General features: G+C 40.3%; 2 protein-coding genes across 2 annotated transcripts; one reads left to right on the forward strand and one right to left on the reverse strand.

The window, feature by feature from the left end:
- Positions 1-2,280: 2,280 nt before the first annotated feature.
- Positions 2,281-15,048, reverse strand: rnf14.5.L (1.L). Its single transcript, NM_001094784.1, is given in 8 exon segments — positions 2,281-2,573; positions 2,683-2,813; positions 3,050-3,222; positions 8,058-8,286; positions 9,707-10,216; positions 10,352-10,503; positions 10,927-11,087; positions 14,837-15,048. Coding segments are annotated over 7 exon segments (1,407 nt in total). The 5' UTR covers positions 11,081-11,087; positions 14,837-15,048; the 3' UTR covers positions 2,281-2,515.
- Positions 15,049-15,085: 37 nt separating this feature from the next.
- gnpda1.L (glucosamine-6-phosphate deaminase 1 L homeolog) lies at positions 15,086-23,269 on the forward strand. The gene is made up of 7 exons (XM_018252131.2): positions 15,086-15,224; positions 16,778-16,914; positions 18,189-18,290; positions 18,920-19,102; positions 21,067-21,251; positions 21,330-21,504; positions 22,964-23,269. The coding sequence occupies exons 2-7, from the start codon at positions 16,791-16,793 to the stop codon at positions 23,059-23,061; spliced, it is 867 nt and encodes a 288-aa protein (XP_018107620.1). The 5' UTR covers positions 15,086-15,224; positions 16,778-16,790; the 3' UTR covers positions 23,062-23,269.
- The last annotated feature ends 2,292 nt before the right edge of the window (positions 23,270-25,561 follow it).

Consider the following 25,561-nt stretch of genomic DNA (forward strand, 5'->3'; position numbering starts at 1 on the left):
CTCCTCCTATAAGGAAGGCATCGCCACACGATGGATCACCGGATCACCTTTTCTGAAGAGGAGCGCAAGCGGAGTTTCAGTAAGTTATTTCTTAATAAAGACTTAGCGATTTAAAAGTTTAATATGTCTTAGTGTTTTTTTTTCCGTTCTACACTAACGAATTTTTTAATGAAAAAAATTGATGTTACTGATCCTTTAAGAACTCAAATTCGACGATGTGCCACCTAAAACCTGCCGAATTGCTGTTTAAGTCAATGGGAGAGGTCCAGCGATCAATTTTGAGCTGTTTGCGGCTTTCTTGACGTTATCGAGTTTTTTTAAATTTTAATCGAATTCGATTAGAGTTTTCATGGGAGTTTTAAAAACATGAATTCGAAATTCGACCCTTGATAAATGTGCCTGCCCATCATGAAATACATGGAAGCTTACACAATATTTTGGGGTAAATACCTTTCATCAGTTGAAATCCGCCTGCATCTCATTTAACTTGAGGAGGGGCTTTATTCTCCTTGAACCTCCTCAATAAACACAGACACCAGCCATTAGTTCTTTCTGAAGCAGAGTTGTCTTGCAGTGTATTGTATGGCATAAGTAATATAAGGCACTAATCAGATAAACATTCAGTTATATTACAGCTATAAGTGAGTGGCACAAACGTTATATAAAGCTTGTTTAGCATATAGCTAAATAACTGGAGTTAAAACATGTCCATAAAATGCATGGCTCCCTGTTGTTATGCAAGAGATGCTGGACAGGGGACCAATCAGAATTGTTAGTGGGGCTAAACAGCAACATTATAGTGTTATGGTGAGGGTGAGACACCCGTACATTATCCCCATCCAATTCCTTTAATGAGTGTGATTATCTTGCATTTGCTTTCCTTAAATAGATACAAATTAATAATAAATGAGGTACCCGACTGTCAGGGAAGAGAGGCCACCCTTTACTCCCCCACAAAAAAATACTAAAATAAACTTTACAACTGCCAGTGGGTTGTATGAGAGTTATTGGATTTAAAGGTGAACAAAATGTTTAATCACTGGGAAGTACCAATTAGTTAGAAACTCCCACAGTGACTTTCATTGACGACCTCTTATCCCTGGCTGGCTCGACTCTTCTGTAATAGATACAGTCACAGGGTATTCCTGCAGTGTGTCACCATTGGTGGAAGCAGCGGCACAACTAGAGCTAACCAGGCGCCCTCTACAAAAAAAAAAAATCTTTAGGGGGCCTGGGTTAGCAGCACACATGCATGTCGACCTCTCCTTCCGGTTGGAAAGCCTTGACTCTGCCCCCACAGCTTGATCACTTGCAGCAGGTGGTAATCTTGACGACGAAAAACTCAGGTAGTAAACCAGCTTGGGAGGGGGGAGCTCTATACAACTTTAGTAGACCCCTAGGTCAAGGCCCCCCTTTCCCCCATGCACCCCCCGTGATCCCCAGTGCAGAGCGGGGCCTTAGATACAGATGGTAGAGGCAAACTCTGCAGGAAAAGTTCCCAGGAAGTTTCCAAAAATGACATAGCCCATGGTATAAAATTGACACCCTTAATCTTTCATTATTTGACCACTTCTATAAGCCAGACCTGCCATCAGTACAATGTTCGCTTAGCGCTAAAGATTAGGTTTCCTAAAAGGGCAAGGTCACTTGCACCTGCAAGACGATAAACCTTACATTAAAGGAGAAGGAAAGGTTAAAATTAAGTAAGCTTTATTAGAAAGGTCTATATAAATATACCAGTAAAGTAATGTTGCTCTGAATCCTCTGTCAAAAGAAACACTGCATTTCTTTCCTTCTATTGTGTATACATGGGCTTCTGTATCAGACTTCCTGCTGTCAGCATAAACCTCCAGGGCTAGAGCATGAGCATGCTCAGTTTGCTCCTCTCTCCCTCTCCCCCAACCTGCTGTATTCTGAGAACAGAGCTATGAGTGAGCAGGGAGAGACTCAGGCAGGAAGTGATGTCACACCAAGCTAATATGGCAGCTGTTATTCTAAACAAACAGAGAGCTTCTAGAGCTTTTTACTCAGGTATGGTAAAGCATTCTCCAGAATATTGTGGCTTATCTATTGGCAATAAACTGCTTCGGTAGCTTTCCTTCTCCTTTAACATCTGCCTAACTATTTAAGTGAATGGGCGAAACAGACACTGAGGTACTAGGCATGAAATATTCTATGCCTATTAAATTCCTGTTCAGATATACTTTGCATTTACACCTAGGGGACAATGAAAGCAACATCTCCATCTTTGTATAAACCATACAGGCACTGTCGCTGAAGTTGTGCAAGGACACTGTTTAATTGTATCTCAGATAAGGCAACCGACATGGCAGTTCCTACTCATGTAAACAGGTGTAGCCTATGCAAGCAAAAAAAAAAAAAAACAATTTTAAAATCGCAACCCTGAACAATTATCCAACACCTTCTGGGAAAGGAAAACACATGCACATGATAAAGGTGCAAGTGTCGCTGCTATTACTGTATATCTTTGCCAAGATTTCCTGCGCTCTAATGGTCAGAGTTGTTCATCTAGAATCACTGGTATGCCGTCCACCTCCATGCCAAGGAACAATCTGCAAAACAATTCATACAAAATAAATATTAGGAGATGTTGCAGGTATACATATAATGAGCCAGTTGGTTTTAGACAGCTAATCACAATGACAAATGTTGTGCACTTACTGGTTGAAGCAAGCCGTTGAAGAGTCGTTGTAGTGGCTGTACGGGTTTGTTCTGGACAGCACGCCCATGCACAGCCAACAGAAGTATTGTTTGCATCCGGTACAAGTCATCTTGTTACACCCTTCCGATTTCTGTGGAAGTTAATGGTGATTACTATTAATACATGTATGGTTCGTTAAGTGCTTTTTTAAGATATCAAACTTGCAGAAGCCACAGGCAGTAACAAGACACTCTCAGGCAGCTGCAATCATTCAAAGGCTCAGTGCAATAGACATAAACCAACAAGCTTGGTAGGACTATCATACAACAAAAATATAAAAAGATACAACTTAGTGCAGAGCACTTGTTAGTATATCCCTTGACTTGCCTGGATGTTGGTTCCACAGCGTGGGCAGCTCTTGGCGTTCTCCTCCAGCCATTCCTTAGATTCCATCTCCTCCAATGCTTTTTGTATCATTCTCTTGCCATAGCGCTTCTCCATGAACTGCTTTCCAGCCTCATCCGCCTCTAGGTATTCATTACGCAGAGCCATAAGCTTTTCTGGGAGCAGAATCAAAAGAAATGCAAGTAAAACATCAATTTTCTTTATAAAGTAACAGATGTCTTTTTGTAGGTATACTATGAAAAGAATCCATGTAAGAGATGCACAGAGTGCTGGAAGAGCTGGCAGGATTCTGCATTTCAAAGAGAAAGGGTGCACATGGATTTCTTATTTTTTATTCATTTGTTCAACTTTCAACATAGGAGAGCATTTAGATCAGGGATACATTGGCTGTCCGTGTGTGCAGGGGGACTTTGAACCCTTTTATTACTGACATTTACATAACATGGAAAAACAGATTTATGTACTTACCTTTTTAAATCCTTTTCTCTTGACCTACATTGGGGGACACAGGCACCATGGGATGAAGATCCTGTTGCTTGGAGAAATGACACTAAAAGGTTAAAGTGTCTCCTCCTCCTGGTCTGGGCTTCATTCCCTGCCTACTTCCTCAATCCTCAGTTTTATGGCCAAGAGCAAATGACTAGCCCTACCTTATAACCTTTGTGATAGAGGAGGAGCCCCTCCCCAAGGCAAGCTAAGCACGGCATGTTCCCACCATTTATGCTGGCTATACTTGCCTGCTGGTATAGCAGTTTATAACTTACTAAAAGAAGAATGAACTTAACTGAAGTAAAACTTGAACTAACACAGGGAGGGAAGGCTTGTGTCCCCCAATATAGGTGAAGAGAAAAGGATTTAACAAAAAAATGTTTTTCTCTTGCCTAGAATGGGGGACACAGGCACCATGGCTACCCATGAGGGCGGGACTTGTAACACCTAGGGGGGAATTCACAAAAGTGTCGGTAAAAAAAGTGACCCAGAAGTGGCGGTCGACAAATTTGTAAAATGTCGTATGAACGGCAAATTCACAAAGGCAGATTTTACCATCTCTGAATGTCTCGTATGTCTGACAATTTTCTAAAATGTCGTATATCTTTTCATCGTATAAACGACATTTACCAAGACTTTTTAAACGTCAATTTGTCTGACATTTTCATTTTGGAGAGCCTAAAGTGTCTGAAAAATTGTCGGTAAAAAAAATGAGTTTACGAGTAATTCATAAAAATGGCGGGAAAAGTGGCGCCGAAAAAACCACGCCCACTTTTAACGACACTAATTCAAAAGTGTCGCACATGTCGGAAAATTGGCGGAGAAATGCTCTGTGAATTTGTCGGCTGTTGCTACGACACTTTCTACAACATTTTAAAGACATTTTTTCGTTCCCGACACTTTTGTGAATTCCCCCCCTAGTGTTCAGGGAATAACCGCCTGTAACACCTTCTTCCTGAAGCTCACTTAGCTGAGGTGTGTGTATGTACCTTGTAAAATATGGAAAAGGTGTGAATGGATGACCACCCTGCAGCCCTACAAACTTGTTCTGCTGAACCTTAGTGGTGAATCGCCCACAAAGCGAGTAGAATGAGCCCAGACTCCGAAAGGTGTGGGTTTACCTTGTACCTCATAGGCCTTCAGGATAGCTGAACTAATCCATCTTGTGATAGTGGCCATAGATGCCCAGAGACCTCTTCTTGGTCTTTCTGGTAAGACAAAGAGACTGTCCACCTTCCTGATGCTCTTGGTAGACTTGGTAAAAGTTTGAAGAGAAGGAACCACATCTAGAGTGTGTAACTTTTGCTCCAATTGTGTTTTTGGGTCTGGATAAAAGGAAGGTACTACCAGGGCCTGGTTAAGATGGAATTCTGACACCACTTCGGAAGGAATTCCGGGGTAGGTCTCAACACTAACTTGTCCATGTGGAATATCAGGTATGGGGGACGACAAAATAGAGCTGCCGTTTCAGAAACTCGTATAAAGAAAAAAGGCAGCCACCAATTGTAATGCCCCATCTTACCTCATTTACTATTATACTTAACTCTAATTGGCTGAATCTTGTTTTAAATATGCTATGGGAAGTGTGAACATCTAGCCTATGATTAAGTATCTGAGTGATATGAAACACGTACGGCTGTATCCTTGTGGACTGAAATAAACTACTTGACAAGCCTGCCTGGAAGTTTGGTCTCTGCCTTTTTTCTTTACTGTGGTCCGCTCCCTAAGCTGAGGGTTCAGGGCGGTGCACCTGGACCTCCCTTCACAACTGGTGAGACTACTTAAACCTGAGAATTTTCTAATTCTATACTGACTTCTAACAACAAAAGTGTGTGATGTTGCATTTCTGAAACTCGTCTAGCAGAAGTAATAGCGAGAAGGAATACCACCTTAAGTGTCAGTATAGGAAAAGGAATGGAATTGAGTGCCAGCCCTTTGTCCAAGCCTTCATGAAGGAATAACAAGAGGCTACCTTCGTCACAGGACTGTAGGTCTCTGGCCTCGGACTTGCACCAGGATATGAATGTCTTCCATACCCTGTGATAGATACGGGCAGAAACAGGCTTTCTAGCCCTTAATAACATTGGTTTGGCCTCCTGGGAAACTCCTTATCTGGTTAAAATTAGGGCTTCAAGCGCCATGCTGTTAAACACAGCCATGGTGAACTCGGATGAACGATCAGTCCCTGAGAAAAAAGGTCTATTCTGTCTGGAAGATGGAATGGGGCGTACAAAGCTAGGCGTAGGAGTTCCGCGAACCAAGCGAGACATGGCCAGTAATGCCTGTACTCCTTCTTCTTTTATTTCCTTAATAACCATTGGCAGCAGAGCCAGTGGGGAAAAAGATATACACTAAGTGAAATGGCCACGGTACCACCAGTGTGTCCACCACCAACCCTAGTGGATCCTTGCTTCTCAAGATGAACCCTGAGATGGATGCCATCAAATCGACTTTTGGTGTGTGCCCCACCTTGCCACAATCAGTTGAAAAACACCTCTGGGTGTAGGCTCCACATGCCCTGATCTATTTTTTGCGGCCGAGAAAATATGCTATACAATTTCCACTCTTGGAATGTGTATTGCAGAGATGGCTGGTACTGTTTTCTCCGCCCATATTAGGATTCTTTGTCCATCTGCTAGCCGCTTATGCCTCACTGGTGGTTGATGTAAGCCACCCCCGTCACAGTATTTGTATCAGCAGACCACCTAGCCTGTCAAACCAGTGGAGCAGGATATTGATGGGGAGCAGTTGCTCCTCCTGTGTCCAACGTCCTTGTACTGTCCGATGCTGTAGAACTCCTCCCCAGCCAAGCAGACTGGCATCGTTTAGGATGACTGTCCACCTGTGGCTGGGAAATGGTTTCCCTGAATGAAGCGTTTTAAGAGTGATGCTCGAACTGCACAGTTCCTCCTCTGATGTTGCAAGATCAGCCTCTGTAATGGTCTGGTCCGTAGGGGAAATCGCGGGAAAGAATGATACCATTGTCCCCAGGTCACTCATGGCAGATCGTAAAAGTACTTGTTCTGCCTTCAGAAGAGCCGATAACCGACTGTGAAGTGAGGTGATCTTGCTCTGCGGAAGGAATGCCCTTCCCGCTGAAGTATCAGGACAAGCCCTAAGTACTCTGTACTCTGGGAAAGAATGAGCCTTGACTTCTGAAAATTTATTTGCCAGCACATGTGAGTAAACATTTTCACCACTGTCTGGAGGTGGTTTGTGGCCAGAGACATGGAAGGAGCCTGGACAGGAGGTTGTGGGTATGGTATGACCCCCACGCCCTGCAATCGTAGCTCCTCCAGAGCAGCGGTCATGACCTTTGAGAAAACCCTTGGTGTGGAAGATAGCCTGAAGGGAAGTGCCACGAATTGCCAATGTTATCTTGACACCAAAAAGCGAGGGAAGCGATGATGGGCGGGGTGTATGGGTACATGCCGATATGCATCCTTGATGTCGATCACTGCCATGAACTCCTCCTTGTTCAGTGACATTAGCACCGACTTAATAGATCCCATACTGAAAAGTGGTGCTTTCTGACATAGTCGGTGAGGCCTTTAAGTCTAGGACTGGGCAAAAGGATCCGTCCTTCTTGGGTACTATAAATAGATTTGAGTAGAATCTGAAGCCCCTCTCCTAGGGAGGAACCACCTCCACTACTCCGGAGGCGGCCAGAACATGCGTAACCCTCTAAAAAGGCTGATTGTTCTCCTGCTGGAAGTCTTAGGATGAAGATCCTCTTCAAGGGTAGATGTGCAAACTGTATTAGATAGCAGTGGGAGATTATTTGTAGCACCCAAGGATCCTGAACCTTCTGACTCCACACCTCCCGAAAGCTTCTTAAAGGAGAAGGAAAGTCATCCAGCACAAAGGAAAGTCATCCTGCAGTTGGGGGTGCCAAATGTTAGGCACCACCAAGTGATTGTACTGACTTACCTGAAACCCTGGGCAGGTGCTCCTATCAGCAGAAAACTGCACCGGCAGTTACAACAGTTAGCACCATGCGCAGTAGAACGAAAAACCAAACTTTAACTAAAAAGTCGGCTATTTCATTCAACTGCGCATGCATTTGCCCTGGGAAATTTGAAGCTAGAAGAGGATCACTCCGTGGTGTTCACTGGTATAACCTTGGGCCGGTGCAGTTTTCTGCTGATAGGAGCACTGACCCGGGGGTTTCAGGTAAGTCAATACAATCACTTGGCTTGTAAGTCATCCTGCACCCCCAAGTGCAGGATGACTTTCCTTCTCATGTCCGCCAAGATAAGAACAGTAGGTTCCTATCAGATTACCACCCCTGAAGTTCAGGGTTGACCTCTCTGTATTATTTTATGGATGGCTTGGACTAGTACATTTTATGGGGCGGGGGGGTTAAGCATTGCTGACATTTTAAGCTTGTGTTTCCACAAGGCAGTATATAAAGTAGCACCATAATTACAGACGTCTTCTGAAAGACCCCTTTGCACTACCCCTATAAATGACTACCCAATCTTCATTTAATTTCACTGACCTGCTGATAATTTACAAGCTGAGACTCCATGGTAGGTCATTTTGCAGAGGGTACAGAAAGCATAATTGCAGCTGGAACAAATCCCCATTGTGCCCCCAGGCTCCAGCATGACTGGAGTTTGGCAGCTGGGCCGTGGACAGTACACCACATCTGCCATCAAATCCAGACTGGACTGCAGTAGAAGACGGTCATAGCGGCTGAACAATTCTTCCCCAACCAGCACTTTCACCTGCAGACAAAGCAATATAGATAGTAGTGGTCTGTTCTTAAAAACAATACTGTATATATATATATATATATATATATATATATATATATATATATATATATATATATATATATATATATATATATATATATATATATATATATATATATAGGCAACAAAACTGCAGTGAATTGTTGCTGTGGGGTATATACATTACTAGGACCAGAAAAAGATGCCTGGTTCATGCCCATGCTTCAAAAATCATTCACCCACCCCTCAAAAATGATCCCTAAATCAGTAGCCAGATTAACACAGCTTCCAATTCATCAAAACGCACGCCCCCAACTGTTTTTATTTCAATGCGCTTGACACAAATGCTGTAAATGAAACCATTATGATGCTGGAATTGTGGGAGGGAACAACACTGCATGTGGGTACAAAACAAGGGAAACCCCAAAATTGGACTTTGCTCACTGCACTTGCTGTTGTAAATGAGCCCTCTTTTGTTCTAGATTTTGGTTCTGGTGAAGGGTATGGGGATTCGCTATCTGGAAGCCGGTTATCCAAAAGCTTCGAATTATGGGAAGCCCATCTCCCATAGACTCCATTTTATCCAAATAAACCAATTTTTTAAAAATAATTTCCTTTTTCTCTGTGATAATAAAACAGTACCTTGTACTTGATCCAAACTAAGATACTATAACTAATTCTTATTAGGGGCAAAACAACTCTATTGGGTTTTATTCATTTTTAAATGATTTTTTTAGTAGACTTAAAGGAGAACTAAACCTCCAAAAGCCCTCCTTAACTGCCTGCAAACTTGCCTTCAAATGCGCATTCTTAAAATGGAGCTGAACCCCGAAAGATGCTGCCCAGGAGCTCCGCTGCTCTGCATTTTACGGTCAGATTTTTTTTAAGGGGTTGTTTTTTTTTACTAATGCACAGTACAGGGAGGGAGAGGGGCAATGGCAGGCAGTTAAGGGGGGCTTTTTATTTGTTAGTGTTTTCTTGCATGCATTAGGAAATGGCATTACTAAATACAAAGAAACTATTTGGTTGATAGATTAATTTGGGTTGCAGGCAAATAGGCTGCATAACCAAGCTAAGCACCCTTGAAAATCCTTATGTGTATGGTTTTTCCATTGCAACAATGCACTCTTGAGTAGCTTTCTGAAACTACAGAATGGCAACAAAAAGTAGTAGTTGACCTTCTCATGGATGTAAGAATGGTCACTGATGGTGTGTACAGGAGTGACTATCTATTTGACCAACTACTATGCAGCATTCGTTAGCACTGAAGAATCTCTGAGCAATTTTGCAATGCAAACTGTTTTCAATTATTTTAAAGACATTTCATTTTCCAGGCAATGCCTGTACCTTAACTAGTATAATATAAATAAATGTACATAGACATGTATCAAGAGCACTGTATATGGGTTACCTGTGCAGGTGTAGCAACAGAGGAACACTTTGGCTCAGGACAGTTAAGAGCATGGACCTGCCCATCCCGTATCTGAATTATAAAATAATTCTGAAGGCAGGCGTTGCAGTAGACATGCTGACAATCCTTAAAGTGAGTGCACTCGCTGCCCAGCTTTTCTGAGAAGCAAATGTTGCACATATATGTTTTACTATCAAAGCACTTCTTCTGCTGAGCCTCATTAAAGTCCAAGATGCACTTGATAAGGGCAGCGACAGATTCCACATCCTGGATAGCCCGATTGTCCCAAATTTCTGCTTGTGCTGGGCCTGTGGCACTACAGGTATCAGATATCTCAGAGTTATTCTTTCTACTACGAGATCCAAACCCACAAACTTGTATTTCATACGGTGAATTAATGTTTAAGTACTCCAGAGTCCCTTCCTTGAGAAACTGCATCCAAGCAAATAAAACCACACCTCCTGCGTATTCCTCCCATAGGTCATCCAAATGCTGACATAGCTGGGCAAGCTGAGATAAACAGAAATACAGAGAATTATTCATTGCTTGATGTCTCCTACGTATCATGTCCATGCAGCTGCAATTCAGAGAAAGTAATTTCAACTTATTAGAAGGTAAACAAGGACAATATTCAAATAGTTTTACCTGGCTTGGAGAAAGCCACTTGCAGCTAAGTGTGAAGGCTGGAGGTTTAGTGGATGGGTATCCTGGAGGCAGCTCAAAGTTCAATATGATAGGAGGTAGGAAAGAGACAATACCCTCAAAGCTTTCCGTGTATTCATTAGATGCACTGTCACCTTGAGTACAAAAAGATTTTGAAGATCCAATATATATTAACATTTCATAAACCAAATTACTGCAGCTGCACAGTAGGAAGCCTTATGCCCAAAACTGATTTCATAGGAACTCTCAAGCAATTAGTTATACCATATTAAGGTGAAAACATATCAAAATGCTGTTGCAGGGAGCACACAATGCATGCGTTAGCTGGGGTTAGTTAGTTAAGCTCTTCCCTTATCCACCTGTCGAAGGTCCTGCAGACACTCTGGGCCAATATTTTGTGAATCTTAGAAAAAATGTGCTACAATATGTGGTAACTGGTCACAGAGAGTCCAATCAATAGAATAACACGAAGTTTATGACTATCAGCACATATGAACAAGAGAAACCTTCAGCATGTTAGAAGAACACTGAAGTGCTTATCTGAATATCTGACTCACTTTTTATGGCGACATTAAAGTTTGGAGGAAGATCCAGACAAACACAAATTTCCCCTCCTGGTGCAGTCTCTGATCTCTTGAATTCATCTTCTGAGTATATACTAGCGAGTGCTAGCAGTTCATCCTCCTGCTCTTCCTTGTCTTCTCTTGACATTGGTTGTCTGTGGTAATAAATTAAGCACAAAATTAGCTGCCATAATAAATAGCCTAAAGCGCAAGTATGTCTTCTGCCATTATGTTGGGTCAAAAACGAATTCATAGCTATTAATATAGCAGATCGAATATTAGGACTTGAGAAACAGATTAGGTCATATTTGTGCAGAAATACTGAATATTCAAAAGGGTTCACAAAGTTTCAAGCACCACGGCACATGCGGAGAGGTCAGTTAACAACGTGATTAAGATCGACTCCAGGAATTTTTAATCAATGATTTCATGTTACCATTTAAAAATGAGCTTACCTCCTAGGGTGGGCCAGTCTGAAGGCCAGTCTGAAGGCCAGTTAGGGTGAGATATGAGGAGAATCAAAATTTGCTTTTCTTAAAGGGGATGTTCACCTTCAAACAACTAGTTGTTTACAGATAGATCACCAGAAATAATGACTTTTTCCAATGACTTTCTATTTTCTATGTGTGACTGTTTTTCTAATATTGAAGTGTAAAGTGTAATTTTTCACCTTCAGAAGCAGCTCTGGGAGCTCTGTAAATTGTAAACTGTTCTAAATTAATACATTTAGTTGTTACATTTCTTATCGTTGTCCCTGCTGAGCAGAATATCTGTGTTTTATTACAGGCAGCTGTTAGAATTGATAAAATAGTTGCTAATACTCCAGAGATGCTGTTAAAAAAATTGTATCTATGTAACTAAATGTTGCAAAATTTAAACAGTTTAGAGTCTGCACCTGAATTACTGAGCTGCCAGACTCAGAGACACAAACTAAAACTTTAAACTTAGATTTTGTTAAAACAGCAAAAAGTAATTAATGGAAAGTAATTGAAAAAAGTCTTTATTTCTGGAGAACAATCTAAAAACAACTGAATTGAAAAAAGAGTTTGGAAGATGAACAACCCCTTTAAATACTCCCAGGAACTCGGATTTAAGGTCAATTAGAGTGAAATTTTGGGGTGAATAATTATCTGCTGCCCTAGATTTTGTTGACAATCCGCTCATGCAGCAGTGTTGTAATATATATGTTACCTTGTCATGAGCTAAGGTGGGTAATTCAGAGCTTTCTAAATAGCATGTTTCCAGATAAGGGATCCAATACCTTTCTCTATATTTACTGGACATGATCCCATGTTCTGACTCTCATGGTTGTTGGATCATGTATATTTTAGTTGGAACAGACCATTTTTTTATTGCCTGCTAATATATATATATATATATATATATATATATATATATCTATATATATCTATATATATCTATATATATCTATATATATCTATATATATATATATATATATATCTATATATTATATCTATATATATCTATATATATATCTATATATATTATATATATCTATAATATATATATATATATCTATATATATCTATATATATATCTATATATATTCTATATATATCTATATATATATCTATATATATATATATATATATCTATATAATATATATATATATCTATATATATATATATATATATATATCTATATATATATATATATATATCTATATATATATATCTATATATATATATCTATCTATCTATATATATATATCTATCTATCTATATATATATATATACACTAGTTTACTTGCTTGAGGTTAGTACTAATATATGTCTCCAGTAGCTGTAGCACCCCCAAATATGATCTGTGCCCTGGGGCCTGCCAGCACTTAAAAGTGGAGCTGATCATAGTGAGAATAGTTGCATTTATTTCACAGACTGTAACATACTAAAGTGTAGAGGCGATCAGGAAAAAGGGTAATCTGTGATGGCACGCAGGATCAAACATCAAAGATGACATTTTATGAAAGAAAATGAGACATTTATAGAATCCAACTTATGGACCATGGATCTCTAAGACACCTCCGTCTCTTGGTATGATATGAATTTTTGCCTTTGATGTACCTAATAAATGTTTTTGTGTGTTTAGGGAAAAACCCTAATTTTGTAGGCAATTATGAGTAATATATGGTGTTGCTTTCACATGGTGCTACAAATTAATATTATCTTTAAAAAAAATAGCCCCTTTTTTGGAGCTCCCTATAGATGTTCTCTGGTCCCTGTCTGTGTTTCAAATGAGGGGTGGGTGTGTCCTAACGTTCCCTGCCAGAAGGACAGTAAGAGGGGGACAGCCAATCACAGCCCTGCAGTCACACAAGCACAGACAGGCTTCAGTTCCCTATCAGGTCCTGCTAGCTGCTGATTGGTTCCTGTCTAACAGTACAGTGAGCTGAGAGCCGTCGGCTCCCCAGCACAGCCTGAGAATTCAGGGAGCAGGAAGTGGAAGAGAAGGGAGGGATTATTATGGTTTTTGCAGAAATATTCAATAAATCAGCCTGAAACACTACTTTTTTTAAGCACAATTCTTCTAGATCTAAATGAGTATAATCCGCCGGTTTATACAAAATGTCTCCTTTAAAGGAAACCTGTCACCCAGACATAAAAAGCTGTATAATAAAAGTCCTTTTCAAATTAAACATGGAACCCATCTATGTTTGCAATAAAACACCCATACCTGTTATAAGCTCATTTAAAAGACTCAGCTGCAATATATTATCAATCATTTTCCATTCTGTACTTCCTAGATGTCACTCCCTCCTCATCATCTAAATGTGTAACCAGTGGATGGACATCAGGTGCCCCATTTTGGCACATAAACAAGATTTTGGGGTGATGCAAAACATGCCTTAAAGCGATACTGACACTAAAAAATGTATTTTCAAATAATTAATCTCCATTAAAAAAAAATCTACTTAAACCATTGTTGAAAAATCTGTACTGATTATTATGTTATTTTAAAAATAAATAAAAACAAGTTGAAAAAAAAAAACTTTGTGTAAAGGAAATTAAAGATTGATAAAAAAAACTGTGCTATTCAATGTACATATCTCACACATTTTATTGTGCTTGGGCAATTACTTACATTTTGATTTCTTTACCACCTAATATGTTTCTTAAAGTGATACTGACACTAGAAAAATTATTATTCAAAATATTAATGTACATTACAGTTACCTAGAGGTCATTTTTTCACTGCTTTTGTAAGTAATTGTTGCTTGACGTTCCTAAACCTGATTGTCCCTTCTCAACCTGTCAGCTACAGTTTCTAATGTTATAACCAACTACTGCAGCACAAATATGGCAGCGCCCACACAGTGGAACATGGGGGTAAGAAAGGTAATGGAAAAGCATCAGGCGAATACTTTTATGGCAAAATTATAAACAGCATTCAAAGACAATGTTACGATGGATATAAAAAATAAAAAAAAAAAAGATTATTTTCTGGTGTCAGTATCTCTTTAATAACAACGTCAACAAAATGGTGCCTGCCTGCTTGCTGTGATTGTGGACTCCCAAGACTAAAAGTAACAAGATTTAAATCATTTATACAATGTAAGTGATGTTTATTTTGCTTGACTGACATCATACAATAGAATTTGGAATCATTGGCAGGTCCCCTTTAAACCCCCCTACTAATGGCTGATCTGATCAGAACAGATGAACTAGTGGCAGCTGACAGGATTCCTTTAGAAGGAAGGGGTGAATAGAAAGGAATGGCACTTTATAAGCTGCTCACTGACAGCACCGCTCCCCTTGGTTATAAGGAATGTTCTGTACAGAAATAACGCCTCTCGCTGCCCCATTAATACTCGCTGTACTGTTCATATTAAAATCAAAGAAACTAGTAACGTGTAACATTAATTGTGACAGGGAACTACCAACCTGGGCAAATGTGCCTGCGCCAGCCGCTCTTCCGGGTAAAGAGTTCGCCGGCTCTATGGGGTCGTGACGCGCCTTCTGGCAACTATACGGGGAAACACTGCCACCTGCAGACTGGGAGGAACAATTACATTCTCCGTTTACTTAGTACTACGACTGTAAACCCTGTTCAGGCTACTCCTACGAGCAATCATTCTCTGGGAACAGAACGTAAAATGACAACTTCTACAGATTTCACGTCAAATTCCAGCGCCCCCTGCTGGACATCGGGGCAAAACGAGCTGAATCAGCCCTTTTCTTTACTCCCACGTGACCTGAAGTCATATGACTGGCTGAGCAGAGACCGGGGGCTTTTACAGAACGACTGAAGTTCAGAGCGCAGGACTGGCCGGTGAGTGAGTGTTGTTTGCAGTGATGCTCGGTCTTTATGTTACTGACAAGCCTCGTTGCACATCAGCTGCGTATTTACCTGCTCTGTACTACACTGTGCAACTGTCAGCTGGCAAAACTGCCGCCAGACAATAAAACAAGAGTCAGTTGCCATTAATACGTGTACAGGAGCTCATGATCCCTGGGTTGAGGGTTAAGTTTTTCTGTAACTGTACAAGCATTAAGTTAGTTTATGAACTCTTTTTTTAAAGTTAGTCCAATTCTCTAATTTATTATTTATTGAAGTCCAGCATTTTTAATGTATCACTAGTAGCTAGGGTTGCCACCTTTTCTGGAAAAAAATACCGGCTTTCCTATATATTTATAATTTTTCCCTATTAATAACATTGGGATCAACCATCATTTTTACTGGCCAGGCTGGTAAAATACCGGCCAGGTGGCAACCCTACTAGTAGCGCTACACACACACATACACACACACACATATATATATATAGCGAATAAAGTACCCCCTCTTGTAAATTATAAGGATATTATAAGTTACCGAAGAGTTTCATGACCATATAAAAACACGAGGCCAAAGGTTTGACAAGATGTGAATGTTTGACAACATTCACATCTTGTCAAACGCCTGGGTGCTGGTTATATAACTTAATACATTAATTCCAAAATTAAACCGCACAACACAGGTCTTTATCCAAGTGGTTTAATCAACGTTTCAGCCCATTGACTTGGGCCGTCTTTCATTGAATAAACCACTTTTTTTAAAAAAATTAATATATATATATATATATATAACAGCTCACAAACCGCACTCCAATGACTTTTTAGGTGAAAAAACAAAAAATATACTTTATTTCAACGTTTCGGATCTACCACTTGAGCTGTCTTTTATATATTTTTTTTTTCCTGAAGACTACTGTTTTTTCACCTAAAAAGTCCTTGGAGTGCGGTTTGTGAGCTGTTATTACTGAATTTTTTTACCAGCACCCAAGCGGATGTTTCCTAGTATTGAGTGCACCTAATAGGACTGTTTTATATGAGCCAAATGAGGGGAGCCCAATGCTGCAGTTATAACATTTCTGATGTATCACTAGACTTTGTTCTGGTCCAGTAACCCCAGATCAGCCAATTAGATGTTTGCTTTAACACAACTGCTGGTGCTGATCGGTCGCTATGACTTACTGAATCAGTTGCAAACTAATACATTGCCTCTTAGTGCACTATTGTATGTCTAAAAGACAAAGGGAAAGTTAAACGCTCATATTTTACCTTTTCCTGAGTTCTTCTACTACTGGACCACTAAAATGAAATAGCCTCTGGCACAGATCCTACCTATTCCACTATAGGTATTACTTTTACTGATGTTGGTTTAGCAAAAATGCAACTGTCACTCAATATATGTGTTCTGCTAAATGTGAAGCTGCTTCTGGCCTGCTATTTTAAGACACTACGACAAATTAAATTGTATAATGTGTAACTGTGAATGTATCAGTTTAAACTTTTACCTAGGTACCATGCTAATGTTTTTTTTTTTGTTTGTTTTTTTTTAAGTTAATCCGTTAGCATGAAGCTCATTATTCTAGACGATTATGACCAAGCCAGTGAGTGGGCAGCTAAGTACATAAGAAATCGTATTATCCAATTTAATCCAACCGCTGATAAATACTTTACTTTGGGGCTTCCAACAGGTAAGATACTTGCAGTTATGTTACAATGGTTTTTTCACAATGGCACACCCCTAACAGCCAGACAAGACACATAACCCTACATATCTGCTCAGAAAACTAAACTTCTTTTTAGAGAATCACTCTGGCGTTAAATAAAGGAGCAGTATTAATGAGTTAGACAGAAAGACTAAAGAATGGAAGGTGTAAGGGAAGTCATACTTGTCCATGCAACAGCTTGCTGACAGTGGTCATAGCTCCCTCTTTAAAGGTGCACCTGCTTACATGAAAAAATTCCTTTTTTATGGACATTAGCTTTCAGTAGATTAATTGTGAGCTAATAATTGCTTATTGTTATTAGATTAGGTTATTTTCAGGCTCCTCTTTTTTTGATATTTCAGTTTAAACGCTGCTGAGGGGTGGCGAGTTGTTCAGGAGGGGAAAGGGGAGCCTCTGGGTGGTGCCAAACTATTAAGAAGGGTTTATTTCATATTTAAGATACACAAGGCTACCAAAAGTAAAAAGAGGCCCTTCAACCCCATGTACTAGTTTCATCAAAATATGGCAAATCCTTTTAGGCCTGGACTGGCAATCTGTGGATTGTGGCAAATGCCAGACTGATGTAAGATGTCATAGACCGTTATTATTTAGTTGGGCTGTTTTGGCCTCTTTGTATTTGAAATGCCAGGGCCTATTTTGAATCCCAGAATGGGCCTGAGCCCTTTAACTTGTTCATTACTTAATTTATGATTTGGAATATCCCCACCCTGTTTCACTCTCTTACATCTTGAAAATGTAAGACTATAATCCACGGTATAATCCGAATTGTGTCTGTATGTTACCCTCCCATTTAGACTGTAAGCCCTACGGGTAGGGTCCTCTAGCATTTGTTTCCTTGACAATGAGCACTTAATCTGTATTGTAATCATATTTTATATTTATGTGAATTGTATTTTTAATAATGCACCTATTGTAACTTTTACTTCAATGACCCCTTGTTTGTCAATACTGATTTATTGTTTTGCTGTACAGTGCTTTGCCCTCAAGGAGCGCTATACAAATAAAAATATACATACATACATACAGTATGTAATCTCTTGTATGTATTGAACACATTTTCTCCTACATATTGTGTCTCTGCATCTATTTTCTATGAGGTGTAGTAATATTAGAGAGGGCCTTGTTTCTGTTCTGTATCTAAGGTCTGGATCTTTTAAACAGAACTATTTGTAGGATGGCATGCTATAGCCCATCAGTCCTGCATTGTAATGACACATTCTTTGGCTTTAACCTAACAGGAAGCACGCCGCTAGGATGCTACAAGAAACTAATCGAGTACCATAAAAATGGAGATCTCTCCTTCAAGTATGTGAAAACATTCAATATGGATGAGTATGTTGGTAAGTTCATATCTGTGCTGGGTTCCACACCCAATGTTACAGAATGGCTCATTCTAAGCAACTTTTCTATTGGTCTTCATTTTTCCTTTTTTATAGTTTTTGAATGATTTTACCTTCTTCGTCTTCTGAATTATTATAGGAGTCACTGACCCCATCTAAAAACAAATGCTCTGTAGGGCTACAAATGTATTGTTATTGCTACTTTATATTATTCATCTTTCTGTTCAACTGGTTTTCATTACTTATTGTTTATAGTTTTTGCCTTCTTCTTCTTCTGACTTTTCAGCTTTCAAATGGGGGTCACTGACCCCATCTAAAAACAAATTCTCTGTAGGGCTACAAATGTATTGTTATTTCTTCTTTTTATTATTATTCATCTTTCTGTTCAGGCCTCTCCTATTTATGTTCCAGTCTCTTGATCAAATCAGTGCATGGTTGCTAGGGTAATTTGGATCCTAGCAACCAGATTGCTGAAATTGCAAACTGGAGAGCTGCTGAATAAAAAGCTATATAACTCAAAAACCACAAATATTACAAATCTAAACCAACTGCAAAGTGAAGTCAGTAGTGTTCACTTTGTCTAAATATGTTACGGGAGTTGCCATCTGAATGTCGTTTCTGGCACGCAGGCCTTCCCAGGGAGCACCCAGAGAGCTATCATTCCTTCATGTGGAACAACTTCTTTAAGCACATTGACATCAGAGGTGAGAATGCCCACATCTTGGATGGAAACGCCACAGACCTTCAGGCAGAGTGCAACCTGTTTGAGGATAAGATTCGGGCTGCTGGTGGCATTGAACTGTTTGTTGGAGGTGAGGACATTCTAAATGAACCCCAAACATGGCTCCTACATACTGCATATCTGTGAATCCACCACACTAGCGCAGGAGTTAACAGACCTCATTCTTCTCTATTGGGACTGTATCCATAGAACCTGGAGACAGTCCCACGAGAAAGGGGGTCTGTTAAGGCTTGTGTTCCTGAGTAGAGTGGGCTGAACTTACGGATAAATCATAACAGGCCCTGGTTGTGTGGCTTTGTGAACTTATTAAGAAACATATTAGATGGTTGCTATGAGAAATCAAAATTTATGTAATTGCCCAAGCAATTACTTTCCCTATACACAACAGTAGATTTTTTTAATGGATGTTGCAAAATACTTACAGTTGTAACATGTACTTTGGCCAGAATTTCCTTTAATATACACTGGCCAAGATTACTAACACTCCCTGTTTTGCACCTGTGTTCCTTTGTTACAGCAAATTGGCAGGCGCAGCCCTTGTGGCAAGTGCCAGTTCCAGCGGGGAATGTTCTGTGCCAAATAATGTAGGCATTTCCCAACTTATCAAATTATTCATCCTTTTAGTGCCCTAGGCTATTATTAGGCAATTTCTGTATGTATACATATTCCAATGCAGGCTGGATTCTGCTCTTTTGTGCCAATAAGACTGTCAAGTCTGTGGAGTAACCTGTAAAGCTTCAGAAAAGGGCTGGTAAATACTGGCACATTCATTCCTTGTGCATCGCCAGGGCCTCTGGCCCTACATAAACTCTTATTAATATATCTGTACTCTCTCTCTCTCTCTTTATTGTTATTCTGGAACCTCATTCTACTAGTAGGAACACTGTATTGTGCTTGAGGATACCATACCAAACCCCTTATGCCCCTTCCTCCCATGTAGTTATCTAATATTAGAACATACACATATGATATTCTGCATTTATGACACTACGGTGGGTCAATTATTAGATTACCTGCCATGTTGCCTTTTGCTGAACCCACAGAGCAGTGTTTACTACTGTAAGACAGGGCTCCAAACTAGATCAATGCCACACAGAGAGGTTATTGGTTGCTATCTGTAGCAGGCTTAAAGTATGTCCAATTGCATTTTTTGGAGTAAACAATATTTTATGTTCCACCAAAAAATCTGGTTCTAGCCAGCAACAAGTGGCAGCTACTAACTCTTGTGGGGTTTTTTCTAGGGATTTGTGTCAGAATTTTGTTTTATTATCTTAGGCCAAGTGTCTAATTGCTGCTAAAACTACAAAAATTGCCTGGGAGGCTTTACTTTTCCTTTAGATAATATATTCACTCAAATTACTAATATTGCCTCATTCATAAAGATAAAACTAGTAAAATAATGCAAAGTGTGAAAAATAAAATAAAGTGAGTTAAATACTTTTTACATAGCAAATTATATTAAATACACTTTGTTTTGTTTAATCTGTGTTTTACTTGTTTTGTTAATGAGGATTTTACACCTGTAGGGTTTAGACAGAAACTTATGCCCTGACTATAAAATGCTAATCCCTATTAATATAATAATTCCCCAATAATTTACAATAATTGCTAATAATTTCAGGTGTGAAATAAAGATTGGGTGAACCAAAGCAGAGCAAGTTATTTTAGAATTGATCCGACACATGGGGAAGAGTTATACTGAGCTTTACTCCATTTTTAAAATGTCTGGAGTAAAATGTCGTTTAAAATGTCATTTTTGCACCATTTTTCTGTCGTTTGAAATACAAATTCATAAAAGTGGCGGTGAACTGTCTTTTTTTTCACTAAAATATGAAAAGTGGCGGTTGAGTTGGAATTTAGGCGGATTTCTGTTTGTGATTATAGTGAATATTTTACTCCAGTTTACCACCACTTTTACTCCAAAAATGGGCTTTTCTCCACTTTTGTGAATTCCCCCCTTGGTGTTTAGAAGCACGTTCCTTAGCTTTCTAGCTGATCTTTTCACAAACTATAATTTATTCCTGTTAACTACAGGTATCGGTCCTGATGGTCACATAGCCTTCAATGAGCCAGGGTCAAGTCTGGTCTCCAGGACCCGAGTGAAAACATTAGCCATGGATACTATTCTGGCCAATGCACGGTTCTTTGACGGCAACCTCTCCAAAGTGCCAACCATGGCCCTGACTGTGGGTGTGGGGACTGTTATGGACTCCAAAGAAGTAAGATGGACCTTTAAACTGATCTGCTATTCTGTGTGTGTATACAAAATAAAATAACACTGGATTCTTTCATTCCAGGTCATGATTCTCATCACTGGAGCCCATAAAGCCTTTGCTTTGTATAAGGCTATTGAGGAAGGTGTGAATCATATGTGGACAGTTTCTGCTTTCCAGCAGCACCCAAGCACTGTGTTTGTCTGCGACGAGGATGCCACTCTGGAGCTTCGTGTAAAGACTGTCAAATATTTCAAAGGTGTTGATTTTGCTTAGTTGAAGATGAACCAAACTCCCCATTGGTTTTAAACTGTTAGGTCCCCTTTCCAGAACACCTGCTAAATCGTCAGCAGGTATAGTGGGCAGAGCAATGCAGTGGGGTTTGTAGGCGCCATGTTTGTCCCAGACTTCATGGGATCACTGAGCAAGCAGGACCATGGCTTGGCTTCCAGTGTGCAATGCACCAGCTCAGTGATCCCCAACAGCACCACTACACTACTCTCACTTCAGCAGCTGGTAGAGGGAACCACTTGTGGGGGTGCGGGGGACCTTAAAGTTAAAAACAAAGGTCACACATAAGTGCAACATTGGGTGCTTTTCAGCTTCATACACAATGTCTCAGTAATGTCCTTAAAAATATTGATAGGTTGAATTGCAGAGGAGCTGTTGTCTTTGTCTGTATGAAGGTTGGGAAAGTTCATTATTAATTTGCAGAGTTCCTTGAAGGTAACTAACTAAAAATGCCAGTGTCCAGCTTCCAGTAAGAAATAGCAAGGGCTAGAAAAGAAATGCCTTTTGCTCACTATAGGAGCAGGCAGCGTATAGTACCCTAGTTGCAGCAGAGGTATTATGATTCCATACGCTCCTTATTCATGGGCATGCTGTGAGTGGTAGTTCTGCTGCTGCTGATCAAACACAGGCCCGCTTTTTTATATTATGCAGCAGGTATTCATTTTAATTTAGTAATTAACCTATCCCAATTTACAAGAAAATTAAACATGAGTTTGGGGGCCTTTGGGGGTATTTAAATAAAAAAAAAAAAAGTCAGACCAAACTAGGTCTAAAAATTAGACCTTATATATTATTAAAGAAGCATGTTTGTCGGATTGGGAACTAACTCTATAAAATTAGTTTTTCAGGCTTTTCCCAAGAAGAGTCTGGATTTTTCAGATTTTTTTTTGCCCAAAATAGTCGCATTTTCAGACTAATTCCAGTGCAGACGATAGAAACTTCCATATAGGATAGGGACCTCTCCCATTGACTTATACAACCTCGGCAGGTCTGAGATAGAGGATATTCAGATTCTGACTTTTTCCATCCTCGGGGTATAATAAATCTCGAAAAATTTGTGTTTTTTTTTTTTTTAATCCACTAATAATTTCTGAATTGTTTGAGTTTTTAACATAATAACCCCTTAAGAGTTTAACATGAGTTTTAACTTATTTATGAGTGTCCAGTTTGTCCACCTTCCAAGGTTAAACCTTGGGCTGTCCAACGTATTTCCATATAGTAAGCCAAATCTTTGCTTCATCACATTTGGGGGCCAGTTTATAAGAAGGTAATAAAGTCCTACAAAGAAATCGGCCGAGCCATTGAGCAGGCTTGGGAGGCACTGCAATACAAGAAATATGCCCTCGGCCAAACAGCCCTCTTCTGATGTGCAACACTCACTTACTGAGGCCGTGAAACTTAACTGCTTCTTTACTGTACATCAACAGGTCTGATGCATGTTCACAACAAATTGGTTGATCCTCTGTACAGCATCAAGGAGAAAGGGACAAAGGGACAAACTCCAAGGAAACCCTACAGCGACTGAGCCAGAAAGAGACTCTGGTGCCAGCGAAGTTGCATTGTGAATTCAGATGAGTATAGGAAAAGCAGACAATGCTATAAGCCTCTACTCTTGTCTATCAGTATACAGTCGTTTATATGAACCACATACTCTTTGTATATTCCAGACACTCCATTGGAATCCTATTTGCTTCTCACTCCAGGTTTTGTATTAAAAGGCATACAGCTTGGAATTCAGTGTGTCTTTTCATGTTGAACATCATGCATGTGCACATTATTTTTATTTGGGAGGCTGAAGGCAGATGAAAGGGAAACACACTAGAAATCAATCCTCCAATAACTACATTCAGCTGACATTCATTTGCCTTCTTCTGACTCGTTTCAGCTTTCAAATGGGGGTAACTGACACATCTAAAAAACAAATCCCCTCAGTGTCGGACTGGGCCGGCGGGACACCGGGAAAAACCCCGGTGGGCCCCGGGCTCTTGTGGGCCCCGCCGGCCCAGATCCGCTACTTAGTGGGGCGGCGCGACCCCACTTTGTTTGGGGTCGCGGTAGAATACAATGGCTGCGCATGCGCACAAACGCGGCGCCGCGCGCATGCGCACAAACGCGGCACCGCGTTTGTGCGCATGCGCACTAGCCCCCCTGCAGTATTCCGGAGCGGCAGTGGCGGCTGGAGGGGGCCCTGGGGCAGTAGCCCCGGTGGGCCCCATGCCTCCCAGTCCGACCCTGAATCCCCTGTAAGGCTACAAATGTATTGTTATTGCTACTTTTTTATTACTCGTCTTTCTATTCAGGACCTAGCAACCAGTTTGCTAGTTTTCCGTAGTTCGGGCGACTGCGGAAAACGCATCGCCACATCTGCTTTAGCGCAGGCGACTTTTCATTATAAATATTATATACAAGGATTGGTGGATCCATTTATTGAGGTGCTGCTATCTTTACTATTTGAAAAATAGAGCGCGTCTTCTCTCCCTCTTTCGACTTATAGCCTAGGGGAAGACACGCTGAGGCAGTTCGGGGAGATTGTCGCCAGGTGACAAAATCTCCCTGAATCTCCTTGTGTGAACAAACCCTTTGGGCAGAGATAAATTGCCTATTCTTCGGGGTGACTTATCTCCCCGAACTGCCTTTCGCCAACTAGAATCTAAATCTCCGGTGGTATGGCACTCGGATCGCCTTGTTTTCCAAAGTCGCCTGAAGTTTCCTCGTGAGACAACTACGGGCGACATCAGAAAATGAAGTGCACCGATTGCAATTCAGCCGGCGATTTACATTGTAGCTGGCGGGAGGCAGTTCAGGGAGATTAGTCACCCCGAAGAAGAGATGTTTTGCTGGGCGATCAATCTCCCCAAATCTGAGCGCATGTCTCTGCCCTTAGTGGTAAAAAGCATGGTTCTACTGTATATGGTCATGGGACTATTCAGTGACTTATAATTTACAATGGAAATCTTCCTATTGTAATAGCTGTTGATAGCAGAATTAGAGGAAATGCTTGATTTGGTCTATACATGGACCAGCACTGGGTATTGCATGGCAACCTTAAAGGACAAGGAAAGTCTAAAATAGAACAAGGCTAGAAATGCTGTATTTTGTATACCAAACATAAGCATCAACTTACTGCACCACAAGCCTAATCAAACAAATGATTTATGCTTTCAAAGTTGGCCACAGGGGGCTGTCATCTTGTAACTTTGTTAAACATCTTTGCCTGACCCTGACCCTGCACATGCTCAGTGTGGTCTGGGCTGCTTAGGGATCGTCATAAACAAAGCTGCTTGAGTTCTGCATGGCTGGGAAGTAAGGCGGGGGCTCCCCCTGCTGTTCATAAGTATGATTGTTTCCCTGCTCAGCAGTTAGGGACCATCTGACAATTCCTATCCACAGCAGTAAATGAAGGGAGAATTTCACTGCATACAGTCAGGTTTCTTATAAAAACTGTACACATTTTTTAATTAAAGTATATGGAGATAGGTTTCTTGTTCATTAAAGAAAGTAAAAATGGGATTTTATTTTTTTGCCTTTCCTTGTCCTTTAACTATACTGACCAAGTCTGCATTGCGTGGTATCACTATTCTTCAGTCTAGGTAATCCAAACACAAAAATCCAGCGTTGATGGTTCAAATGATAAAGTTATCTTTATTAAAACATAGACTGATAACCTGTGGTTAAATTGCCCTGAAGCACAACACGCTCAAGGCTGTTATGTAAACTTTAATAAAGATAAACTTTTTCATTTTAACATTGGAACTGAACTGCTCAAATTTGCGGATATGGTGTGATCCACTCCCATTGGCTGCAGATTTGGGGCTTGGCACCAGAACGCAAGGTTTTAACTGGTGATTCCACATATGTCCCTTGAATCTTTGGTCTAGGTGGGCTACATCAGAACCAGGCCTGGACTGAGAATGAAAACAGGCCATGGCATTTCAAGTACAGACACCCAAACAGCCCAATAAATAGTAAATGTCTATGGTAATTTTTATCAGCCCCTCTGGCATTTGCCAGAACCTACAGATTGC

This window comes from Xenopus laevis, chromosome 3L (genome assembly GCF_017654675.1).
Source record: "Xenopus laevis strain J_2021 chromosome 3L, Xenopus_laevis_v10.1, whole genome shotgun sequence".
NCBI lineage: Eukaryota > Metazoa > Chordata > Amphibia > Anura > Pipidae > Xenopus > Xenopus laevis.